Below are 13,511 nucleotides of genomic sequence, written 5' to 3' on the forward strand. Positions count from 1 at the left end.
AGGAGACGACAAGAGCTTTGATGATGAGGAGTGCAGTGGTTGGACATAGGAAGTTGACAATGACCATTTGAGAACAATTATCGACGCTGATCCTCTTACAACTACACAAAAAGTTGCTGAAGAACTCAGCTTTAACCATTCTATGGTTGTTCACCATTGGAAGCAAATGGGAAAGGTGAAAAAGCTTGATAAGTGGGTGCCTCATGAGCTGACCGAAACTCAAAAAAATAGTCATTTTGAAGTGTTGTCTTCTCTTGTATGCAGCAATGAATCATTTCTAGATTGGATTGTGACATGCAACGAAGAGTGGATTTTATACAACAACCAGTCAACCAGTGATGATCAGCTCAGTGATTGGACCAAGAAGAAGCTCCAAAGCATTTCACAAAGCCCAATTTGCACCGAAAAAGGTCATGGTCACTGTTTGGTGGTTTGCTGCTGGTCTGATCCACTACAGCTTTCTGAATCCCAGCAAAACCATGACATCTGAGAAGTCTGCTCAGCAAATCAATGAGATGCACTGAAAACTGCAATGCCTGCAGCCAGCACTGGTCAACAGAAAGGGCCCAATTCTTCTCCACGACAACGCCCCACGGCAAATCACACAACTAAGGCTTCAAAAGTTGAGCGAATTGGGCTACGAAGTTTTGCCTCATCTACCATATTCATCTGACTTCTCACCAATTGACTAGCATTTCTTCAAGCATCTCGACAACTTTTTGCAGGGAAATGTTTTCACAACCAGCAGGATGCAGAAAATGCTTTCCAAGAGTTCATGGAATTCCATCCGAAGCATGGATTTTTATGCTACAGGAATAAACAAACTTATTTCTCATTGGCAAAAATGTGTTGATTGATTGAAATGGTACCTATTTTGATTAATAAAGATGTGTTTGAGTCTCATTATGATAATTTGAAATTTAGTCTGAAACTGCAATTACTTTTGCACCAATCTAATACCATCTTCCATAAGGAATTTCCCCAAGGAAATGGCTGTTGCACAAAACCTTGAATAAATTAGTACATCGCTAACAAATTCAACTTTAAAAACTTGCTAATAACATGAAAATTCTCACATTTATTAAATATATTAAACAACTATAAAATGAATATTTAATGTTCACATTGCAATTAAAGTATTGAAGAAAATTTTTTTCCTTTCATGTATGTATGTATCTGTAAACTGTGCTTCAATAAGTATTAATATAAAACAGTTCAAATTAAATAAATTATTGGGTACATCTTAAGGATACACTTGAACCTATAAGAAATACATACACACAGCCATAATACTTTAATCTTTACTGAATATCAACGCTGTGTCTTAGTTTGGGCTGCTATAACAAAAATATCATAGACAAGGTGGCTTATAAACAACAGAAATTTGTGTTAACATCAGCAGTACATTGGAAAAATACAAAGAAGATTAGCATGGCCCCTGTACAACAGTGAAATAGAAATTCATGAAGTGTTCCATGTTTTTCTTCTGATTGAAAAGAAAAAAAGCAAAAGAAATTCACTTCTCACAATTCTGGAGGCTGGAAAGTCTATAGTCAGAGAACCTCCAGATTCAGAGTCTAGTGAGGTCTGGCTTCCTGGTTCATAGATGGCCATCTTTTCCCTGTGTACTAACATGGCTGAAGGGGCTAGGGAGTTTTCTCAGGCCTCTTTTATAAGGGCACTAAACCCTCAGTCACCTCACAGTCTCCACCTCCCAATCCATCACCTTGGGTGTTAGGGTTCCAACATATTAGTTGTAAGGGCACATAAACATTCAAATCATAGCACTACATAAGTAGTAAAACAGAATAATTATACCACAGTCTCTATCAACTATAGCTACAACCACATATGCTAGACAAATTTATACATCCAAGTGCAATAGAATTTAGAATGTGGTATTACAGATGACAGGAATATGGTATTCCACTATTTTTTTATTTCAGTTAAATTTAAACTAGATTTTAGTGTTATGCAATGAATTAAAGTAATTTCCCTACATGCAAACCTGAAAATGTGTACACCATACTAATTATCAAAATTTCAAGATGAAAGAATTCTTAGTTCTTTTATGATCTGTCACTTCAAATAAAAAATGTTCTTACATAATGTATGTCTGGGAAATAGTCTTGGTTTGCCCTTTTTATGGTTTTCTTTATTTTTTTATCTTGGAAATTAAATGAAAATAATGAGATCTATACCTTGTCCACATTATTATTTAATTTGTATATTTTGGTAGCCTGACAATGAACTATCTAATCATAACCTAATTTTGTTCAATGGTCTCAGTGTGTACTTAAATGTTGTTATCTTTAAAATTCCATCTTTAGCTTGTTAGTTATGTGACCTTGATAAATGACTTCATCACTTTGAGTCATGGTTTTCTCATCTGTAAAATGGAAATCAAATATATCTTAAGCCATAGGGATGGTGTATGAATTAAATTATTTAATAAATGCAAAGGTCTTGGAATAGTACTAGATGCTTATTAAATACTCAATGATGTTAGTTATTACTGTTAGCATTGTTATCAATGATCCCCAGTGCTATATCTCCATCATATATTAATTTAAAAGAAGAATGAAAACAAAAATGCAACAAATGTTTTTGGTAAAATTGCAAAAATACTTAGTTTACAAGGTATTTAAAAAATTTGTATTAGTTAACTTATCAATTACGTAACAAAACTAGCAAGGAAACTCACTTCTGTGATTGAAAATTCTAATCCCTAGCAGTGTGATGAAAATAACATATAGTATATTTCAAGCATTGAAATTGATCAAGCTTCTAGGATTTAATAATATTCATTTTCTTTAAAAGTCTATAGTAGCTATATTAGGGCTTTTCTTTTTTCCATGACAACAAAAGTTAAACTCTATAACAATGTGATTATTTTTATCCTTTTCCTGGTGTACTTATTGATAACACTTCTTTTTAGTTTAAAGCTGTCTTGTTTTGAACTATAAATTCTATGGTTACCTTTTTTAATTTATGTCTGTGGGGTGAATACACTCTCGAAGCCTATGTCCTCTACAACTACTGAAGATTAATTTTTCTACTTTCAAAAGAGACTGAAAGAAGTTATTTTTTAAAAAACCTAGCTGCATGACAATGAGGATAATGGCATAATAGCTGCCACTTACAGAAGGAGCCTCCGCTCCATGAGGAGCAGAGGCTAATTTTCCTGCCACATTGCAGTGGGGAAGAAATTTTTATTCTTATTTGCAATGATGATTTTATGATCACCATACATAGCAGGTCATGTTGGCAGCAGAAGTAAAATTATAATTCATATAACAAAATAGTTGATTTTATATTTTTAACATCAAATGAGCTGATTGTTCTCACTTAAGTATAATCAGTTAAAATTTAGAATTAAATTTTGGTTTATCTAACAAACACAATATACCTTATCTATTTACTGTTTTAAGATTCAGTTCCTTTGATGAGAAAGAAATATTAAGAGAATTTCAGGGTTTTGGATGTAGGAATACTTAATTCTCCCATCTGCACAATTAATTGTGATGTGTGAAAATGTATAAATTATTGTGATGATAATTTGTCCTTTATACAATGTTGTAAAACTGTATAAAAAGTAGAAGTTATTATAAATAAAATTTCTATGAAGCCACTGGGACATTAACTTAGTAATCAGAAGGGCTTATATGCTCTGTTAATTATCTTTTCCACTTTTTACACTCTGAATGCAACTAACAGACTGAAGGAGCAGATTGAGCACAGTCTCGTGGCTAATTGAGTAAATGTCTGAATCATTTAGTAGCTAATTATTTTTTTCTGATTTTTTTTTGGTCTAAAATTGCCTCAGAAAGTGCAGTTCTCAAAGATTTATGGAAATCAGTACTTTTTTTAACATGTAAAAGTAAAATGGAATTAAAAAAGAAATTTGTTAAAAGCTTCTTCTCCAACCATACTCGACATGTAGGTTTCTTTTAGAAAAACATAGTCTTGAAAGTATGCAAAATCAGAGAAAAATGTGTATGTCAAATTAGAAGATTGTCCTTTATTTTTAATTAATTAATTTCAGAATATTATAGGAGTACAAAAGTTTTGATTAAAAAATTGCTTTTGTACTGTTTGCGTCAAAGTTTTAAGTGTACTTAACCCACAGATAGTGCGCATTGTACCCATTAGATGTGAATTTACCCATCCCATTCTCCCTCTCCTACCACCTGCTTGATTTACTATGAATGTTATTTCCACATGTGCTCATAAGTGTTGATCAATTAGTTCCAATTTAGTGGAGAAGTACATGTGGTGTTTGTTTTTCCATTCTTGTGATACTTCACTTAGAAGAATGGTCTCTAGTTCCATCCAGGTTAATACAAGGTGTTAGTTCATCCTGTTTTTATGGCTGAGTACTACTCTATGGTATACATATACCACATTTTATTAATCCACTTGGGTTGATTCCACAACTATGCAATTCTGAATTGTGCTGCTATAAACATTCAAGTGTAGATGTCTTTTTTAGAGAATTTTTTTTCCCTGTCGTTAAATACCCAGTAGTGGAATTGCTGGATCAAATGGTAGTTCTACTTTTAGTTCTTTGAGGTATCTCCATATTCCTTTCCATAGAGGGTGTACTAGTTTGCAGTCCCACCAGCAGTGTATGAATGTTTCTATCTCTATGCATCCATGCCAACATTTGTTGTTTGGGATTTTTGGTAAAAGGTATTCTCACTAGAGTTAATTGATACCTCATTGTGGTTGTGATTTTCACTTCCTTGATGATTAGAGATGTGGAGTAGTTTTTCATATGTTTGTTGCCCGAGTAGTCTTTCTTCTTTTGAAAAGTTTCTGTTCATGTCTTTTGTCCACTTTTTAATGGAGTTGTTTGATTTTTTTCTTTGTGATCTTCTTGAACTCTTTATAGATTCTTGTTATCAGACCTTTATTGGATGTATAGCATGAAAATATTTTCTTCCCTTCTGTAGGTTGTCTGTTCACACTAATGATTATTTTTTTTGGCTGTGCAGAAGCTGTTTAATTTGATCAAATCTCATTTATTTATTTTAGTTATTGCAATGATTGCTTTTGTGGCCTTCTTAATAAATTCTTTGCCTAGTCCGATGTGTATAAGAGTTTTTCTAACATTTTTTTTCTAGAATTCTTACGGCATCATGCCAGAGGCTTAAGACTGTTATCCATCATGAATTGATTTTTGTGAGCAGTGAGAGGTGCAAATCCTGCTTCAGCATTCTACAAGTGGCTATTTAAGTTTCCGAGCACCATTTATCAAATAAGGATTCTTTTCCCCAGTGTATGTTTTTGTCTCCTTTGTCAAAGATCTGATGGCAGTATGATGATGGCTTTATATCTGGGTTCTTTCATTTGATAAATTGGTCTATGTCTCTGTTCTTGTGCTAGTACTGTGCATCAATGGTTACTGTAGCTTTGTAGTATAGCTTGAAGTCTGATAAATTGATGCTTCCCAAATTTGGTCTTTTTGCTTAAGACTGCTTTTGGTATATGGGCTCTTCTAGTTCTATATGAAGAATAGGATAATTTTTTCTAGATCTGAAAAAAATGTTTTTGGTAATTTAATAGGGATTGCATTGAATATGTAGATCACTTTGTGTAGTATAAACATTTTAACAATGTTGATTCTCTCAATTCATAAGCATGGCAAGTTTTTCCATCTATTTATGTTCTATGCTATTTCCTTCCTCAGTGTTTTATAGTTCTCCCTGTAGAGGTCTTTCACCTCCTTAGTTAAATATATTCCTAGGTATTTTATTTTCTTGTTGTTCTTGTGAAGATAAGCTCAATCAGGAATAAAAAAGGAGAAGTTACAACTGATAGGAAGAAATACAAAATATCAATATCTGAATACTATAAAAATCTCTATTCACATAAACTTGAAAATGTTGAGTAAGTGAACAGATTCTTAAAAACACAGCCTTCCTAGGCTCTATCAGGAAAAAATAGAATCACTGAACACACCAGTAGCAAGTACTGAAATTGAAGCAGGAATAAAAAAATCTTCCAACCAAAAAAAGTCTCATAGCAGTTGGTTTCATACCCAAATTTTACCAGATCTACAAAGAATAACTGGTACTTATCCTGCAGAATTTATCTCAGAGCATTGAGAAAGCAGGAATCTTCTTCAACACATTTTATGGAGCCAACATCACCTTGATACCAAAGCCAGAAAAAGACTCAACAAAAAAAGAAAACTACAGACCAATATCCTTTATGAATATGGTGCAAAAATTCTCAGTAAAATCCTAGCAAACCAAATTCATCTGTTCATCAAAAAAATAATCCATCAGGAAGAAGTAGGCTTCATCCCTGAGATTTAGGGGTGGTTCAACAGATGCAAATCTATAAATGTAATTTACGACATAAATAGAAGTAAAAACAAAGACCACATGATCCTCTCAATAGATGCAGGAAAAGCATTTAACAAAATCCAGCTCCCTTTTATGATAAGAACACTTAACAAAATAGGCATAGACAGGACTTCCTCAAAATGATAAAACCCATATACTATTAACCCACAGCCAACATCATACTGAACAGGGAAAAATTAAAGCATTCCTGCTTAGAAGTGGAACAAGACAAGGGTACCCACTACCACTATCTATTCAACATAGTGCTTGTAACTCCTAGACAGAGCAAATAGGCAAGAGAAGGAAATTAAGGGTACCCAAATGGGGAGGAAAAAAGAGGTCAAACTATCTCTGTTGACGATATGATCTTACATCTAGAAAACCCCATAGATTCTCCCAAGGGAGCACTGAAATTGATAAGTAAATTCAATAAAGTCTCAGGTTGCAAAATCATTGCACACAAGTCAGTAGCATTCATGTACGCGAACAACAGTCAAGCTGAGAACCAAATCAAAGATTGTCCTTTAAACTGTTTTAGTCTCATGAAAGGTCCTGCAGCTTTTCCATAGAAATGAATTTGAGAAAGATTTTGTAAATCAGATTAACGAACTTTGATCTTATTCTATTTTCTTGTAAGTTTGCACTCGCAGTTTTATTTTTGACTTCTACAAAAGTTAATTGAAATTTTATCATATGCTATTGGTATACAACATGGCAAAACTCAAACTATAAACTAGGTCATTATTCTCAAGGTCCTTATAGATTGAATAACCACTGCATAAACAATAACGTACCCTTCATAAAGTTCCAGATGAACACATATCAAAGCCAAATTGAAAGATTATTGATCATAAAATTTATTTTTTTTCAAAATTACATGACCTTTGAAATGAATGATGCCAAATATTTGTTACTCTAAGCAATAGCATGCAGGTTTTAATCCACCTCGTCAGAGAAAGCAACATATAAAAGTGGTGAATAAGTAACATTTAGATAAAACAATGGACGCTGCTAAACAGCATTAAAAAATGCAATTCAAATATTAAAAGTCTATAACCAAATTAAAATGAAATGTGATATGTGCAAGTATATAAATATACATTACTCCCTCTATAAACTGTTTCAAATATTCCCTAACGTTTTTCACAGACGAGCAGTGCTATGAAATATTTGAAAGTTTGTTACACACAGAACACTTTAGAGTCACTGTTTTGTTTATAGCATAAATCAAGTGGAAATTTATATCATTCTCTAGGGCTTAAATCCTATAACTTTCATATTTAGTAAACCATACACAAACAGGAAATCATAAAAAAATTTTCTAAACACTTTACTGAACCCTTGGTCTTAGTCCTACTAAGCTGGGAGTAGAATATGGTAAAATAAATGTATTTGTTATAATTTTATTATAACAAATTATAATAAAATATTAAATTTAGTATAAAATATTAATAAGAACTACCTGGAGGATTATTACGTGCCAGACTTTTATGTATTTCTTTCCATTTAACCTTTCAAAATAGCTGTAAGAAGATTTTAGTGTATCAAAAATAAATACATAAATAATGTACACATATAATCATAATATATTTCATCCACATTCCATACCTATTCAGAGAAAGAAAATATGTTTTTTGAATCATCATGAAAACATCTTCTGAGCTAGAATTTGAAGGACATTTGGGTTTTTCATAAGCCAATAAAAAGGATCAGAGGCAGAGGGAAATTTCATAAAGTTTGTGAGTCTGATATAAACAAAGCAGAAAATCAAAAAAGTATTCTGATGGCTTGAGGTGTTTGGATAGAACTATTGCTCTCAGGAATTTCCCAATTTAGATGGTAAGAATATATTTCATTCATATTTCAAATGTGTAAAAAGTTATATTTAGTAGATTAGGATCAAATATTTAGTAAAATCATTATATTCTTAGAGAATCCAAATAATATATGTCACATATGTTTTAATGGATCTTTAGTATTTATAGCTGGGAATTTTAATAACATAACTGGGCTTAAGGTGATTTTTGTCTCATGAAATTCTCATATAAACATTCTTTTTCTATTGTTCATGTGAATCAATTTCACATCCTCTGGCACCTTTACTATACATCCTTTTACTTGCTTGTGCATAATCATATTTTTAATAAATAGTCTCATGAGATGTTGAAAGAGAAATTGATTATTTTGGACAGAGAAAATTCACAAACAGGTTTTAAAGATAAAAAAATTGATTAAATTTGCATAAAAACACCATTACTGCTATATACAGATATAAATTTTTAAGAGCTTATATTAATGATTGTAATACTTGAAGTTTATGAAACAGTACTTGCTAGTATCAGAATATCACATGTTCCCTACAAATGTATGCAATTATTTACCCAGAATAATTAAAAAGCAAAAGCTAAACAAAACAAAAACGGTTCTTTAGTAAGAATTTTATGATTTAAACATATTAACATGTTTTTGTTTCTTAAATGTGTAGAAAAGAAACTAATACTTTTTCCTTATAAGTCTCTCTATTGTCTTTTCCTTTTCAGGTGACACAAACATCTACTATTCATGATGTTAAACAGAAATTTCACAAAGCATGTAAGTTTTATGTATCATTTAGAATTTATATTATGGTGTTTTTCTTCAAGTTAATTCAAATTTATCTGTACATGTAAGTGCAATATAATGGTTGAAAGAGTGTATGGAAACCATATTTTTATATGGAACTCAGAGGTAATATTATGCTTAATACTTCTGAACCATAAAGATTATCCCATCTAACTCTGTAGTTGATCCTTTAATTTCCAATTTTTTTTTTTTTCCACAAAGTTGTTTCTAGTTCATGCTTGAACTTTCTTTTATGTTAACTGGAAACTTCTTATATATCGAAAGCTTTAATTGATAAAAATACTTCTATTTGGGAAGAGTAAACACATTTTTACTTCATGTATTTATACTGGTAAAATTTTATTCACATTGAAATTCTTTATATAATATAACGCATTTAAATTATAGTGTTTAATTTTATTGGTAGCAAAATTTACCTTATAAACAAATTTCCTACTGTAATTTTCTTAGACATATTTATATTTGGCATATTTCAAATAAATGTTTATTTTTACACTTTTCAAATAAAATTTACCTCAAGTGTTAAACATATTAACAATGATTATAATTACTGGGCAGCATTTTTTACAGACTTTATAGTTTAGAGCAGTTTTTACTTTGCAAAATTTATGGAACAGAAAGTACAGAGATTTTTGCATATACCATGTGCTCCTACACATGCACAGCCTGCCCCATTATAAACATTCCCCCAACAGAGTCGTAAATTTGTTACAATTAATGGATCTATACACACTGGCACATCATAATAATGTAAATTCTAAAATTTACATAAAGAGTCACTGTTGGTGTTGTATATTTTACAGGTATTGCTAGAAAGCACTTTTAATACTTTTTCATTTGGTTGAACAATATTTATTTTGTGAAAATAATCTTTAAAATCACAATTTAATGCGTTAAACTATTTAGTAGTACCTGAGAATAAAATAGGTAGAGCTATTGCTGTATTTTCTTTCAGAAAAAATATAGACTATTTACTAAATACTTTCTGAACACACAGCGTTATGGTAGGGATAATGACTAATTCAGTGAAGGTAGAAAATGTGCCATCAGCCATCAAAAAATAGTATCAAAATATACATCTAAAAGTATAGGAATAAATTTCAAATGTATTTGGAATGTACCTAAAATTTATGAACATTTTGGGGAAAATCTATTTAGAATTTATAATAAAACAAAGTATATGCAGGATGTAATGAAATAATTTGAAATATGCTTACTCAGTTTAAAATTCTTGAAGAAGTTGAGTTCTGATATTTTACCATAAGTACCCCTCAGTTATTCTGATTTGATCATTACGCATTCACTCCTGTATCAAAACATCACATGCGCCCCATAAAAACATACAATTCTGTGCTCATAATTAAAAATTTAAAAAAATCATACAATCACATAGGATTTGAATATGCTGAAAAGAACTAGAAAGGCATTATAGTATGGCAAAAATAACAAAACAAAAAAGGTATACATATCTCTCAGAGATTTATTTTCTAACTTTTGGCATGACAATTCTTTGTATTTTTATGCCAATATTTTTGAAATCATTGAGTTTCTTTTTACATTTAAATTTGTATAATATCTAATCACATAATCTATGTGAGCCATGTTACCCTGATTATTTCCATAAGTATTTCCAGCGTATTTCTATTTTAAATATATTTTTTCTGAGTTATTTCTATCTTAGCATCAACATGGATCTTATTAAACTAGTAATTGAATTGCCATCTTCAAAAATACTTAGACAAATTCTAATAAAGTGGCTTCAGATTGTTTAGATTGTAGTAATAAGTAAGAAGGCCTTTGAAAGTGACTTTTTTACTATTAGGTAGAAGAATTCCACAAAATGATTATATTTATAATAATGACATAATAAATATATTATTTCTATTGTTGGAAAATATGTACATGAATCAAAGGCTAATCTATGTGTAAAACAATGTGTAGTCACCTTGCTAAAAATGTATAATTACTTTTACGATAATTTGTGTCAACTAATAGATACATAACAATAACATGGAATCTTAAAATTTTAAAGCTAGAATTTGTTTATTTCTTTCTTATATGATTCAGAGCCTGTTAGGAAAGTGAAGTTAATGTGCTTATAGAAAATGCTAGAAATGACCCTCTGCAAAACTAGAAAATAGGATAATTGACCGTTTAAAAATAGTATGGTTGGTTCTAATAGCTATGTCAAGACTTAAGGATTTATTGACAAGTATTATTTTATTCACTTTAGTAATCACAGTTCTAAACTTCAACAGCTGTACATAATTTGTTACCTCATCCACTTTCTCAAAATTACCTTTACTTTCAAAAGTCAGTTCGGTTGTACATTATATTTAATGTGTTTGCCAAATTGTGAAAGACATTTAAAAATATTGCTAACCTTGAACATCTGTGACCATTTGGACAAAGGTGAAAAAAACAAAACAAAAGTGGTGTGTTGATTTCCTTAAGATCTTCTCTTTTTAGTGTATTTTAGAACTAGATAACATTGAATACTTTTTCAAATACATAAATATATATAAAAATCATATACATATGAAGCACAATTGTCAAGTTTTTACAAACTTAATTCCTATTTTTGACACCACATTAATTTTTTATGCCATTTCTGTGGCTGTTTATTTTCAGGTTCTGGAGTTATAATGGAATTTAATCTCAGGAAAAAAAAAAGAAGAAAAAAGCCTCTTATCAGAAAACTGTATTTCCTAAAGACTGAATTCTCCTCACATGTCTTTTATCTCTATTCTTTGTTTTCTTAGGTGCTCTGACTCCTGATGCTGATAAATTTTCTTTCTATTCTTTCTCAGACTTGTGTCTGCTTTACATTTTTCTTAGTTCTATTTTAGTGCTTTCTTTACTGTGATTTTGCTTTTCTTGTGCAATAACTATCTTAATGTTCTTCCAAGGTTCATAATTTTTTAGTTCTGTTTTGTTATAAGAGTCATCTTTTAGATTATCCTATTGAAACCTGAGCAAATCATAGAAAAATATAGAAAGGGGAGTAAACCACAATTAATGTGTTAGGTGCTAAGGCAGGAGAGAGAGAGAGATAGTTTTCATGAAAAAGAGATACCAGTAAAATTATAAGTTATATATGTGCACACACACAAACATAATTTTACCTATTTCTTATGCTTTCCTCATTTAATGCATCAAAAATGCATAAAACACATTTAGTTGCAAATCTTCCATTGGTTTTTATCTTCATCTGTTTATACCTTACCTCTTGTAACTATTGTGTGGAGTTTTTGTTTTTTTTTTCTGCATAGTCAAGCTCCCAGAGAGCTTCAGAAATCTTTATACTCATGTTTCTTTATATCGTGCTCTATTCACTTTTATTTCACGAAGTTTACATAGAATAATTAAACATTATTGTGAAAACATAAAGAATTATGAGTCCAGGTTACACTATGACTAAAACTGTGTGAATATTTTCTAAAGTGTCAATTTCAATTTGTTGCTATAATTTAATATATAGCTTCAGAAAACATTTATACAAATGCAAATTCATGAAGAAAAAGCTCAAATTAATTATTTTTCCTATAGAGTAAATTCCAAAGAAAATTTGAAAAGCATCAACATTTCTTTAAAACTGAACAACTTATAAAATTAAGGAAAATAATAAAAACATACCTCTAATACTTTTTTTCTCTTTTGAAGATTTTACTGTATAAAACTCTTCTTCCTGGAATTTCTTTCAAAATGTAGTTAGTTAGTATGAATAAATAAACTGAATAGTTAAAAAACAAAGACATAATTTATTTTTCAGATAGTTTGTTGTTAGTGTATAGAAACTTTACAGATTTTTGTGTGTTGATTTTATTTCCTGCAACTTTACTATACATTTTATTAGTTCTAATAATATTATTGGTGGATTCTTAGGGTTTTTTTTGTATATATAAGATCATGTCATCAACAATGACAATTTCACTTCTTTTCCTATTTAGATGACTTTTATTTCTTTGCCTAATTGCTGTAGCAAGTTTTGCAGTACTATGTTGAATAGAAGTGGTGAGAATGGGCACCCTTTGTCATATATTGCCTTACTGTGTTGAGGTATATCCCTTGTTTACCTAACTTGTTGAGAGTTTTTATAATGAAACAATGTAGAGTTTTGCCAAATGCTTTTTTATTTAACTATAATTCAATTTGTTAACTTTGTACTTTGTTGTATTTGTTTTCTATCAGTGCTATACTACTTAGCTTCTTAAAACAATAAGTATATTATCTCAGGATTTTGTAAGTCATGAGTCTGGATGGGCCTGGCTGGTTCCTCTGCTCTGGGTTACGAAAGGTGGAAATAAGATCTTGGCTTTTACCTAGAGGCTCTGGGGAAGAATCTCCTTCCAGTCTCTCAAGAAGGTTGGAAAAACTTTGTAACTTACCAGGAACTACTCTTGACTACTAAAGATGTCCTGCATTTCTCTTCATATCACCCTCTCCATCTCCAAATCAGCAGCTGCACATCCAGTCTTTCTCATGCTTTATTATTATTTTTTTATTTTTATTTTTTTTCATTTCAGCATATTACGG

At 30.7% G+C, this 13,511-nt stretch overlaps 1 protein-coding gene and 1 pseudogene across 1 annotated transcript in view; both read left to right on the plus strand.

Moving 5' to 3' along the window:
* TECRL (trans-2,3-enoyl-CoA reductase like) overlaps positions 1–13,511 on the plus strand; it is a 77,626-nt gene that overhangs the window by 9,434 nt on the left and 54,681 nt on the right. The window contains exon 2 of the mRNA XM_069458185.1: positions 8,894–8,945. Within this exon, the coding sequence (XP_069314286.1) occupies positions 8,894–8,945 (52 nt within the window). The remainder of the gene's footprint in view (positions 1–8,893; positions 8,946–13,511) is intronic.
* On the plus strand, positions 1,387–1,483 carry LOC138375164 (U6 spliceosomal RNA; annotated as a pseudogene).

This window comes from Eulemur rufifrons, chromosome 24, assembly GCF_041146395.1.
Source record: "Eulemur rufifrons isolate Redbay chromosome 24, OSU_ERuf_1, whole genome shotgun sequence".
NCBI lineage: Eukaryota > Metazoa > Chordata > Mammalia > Primates > Lemuridae > Eulemur > Eulemur rufifrons.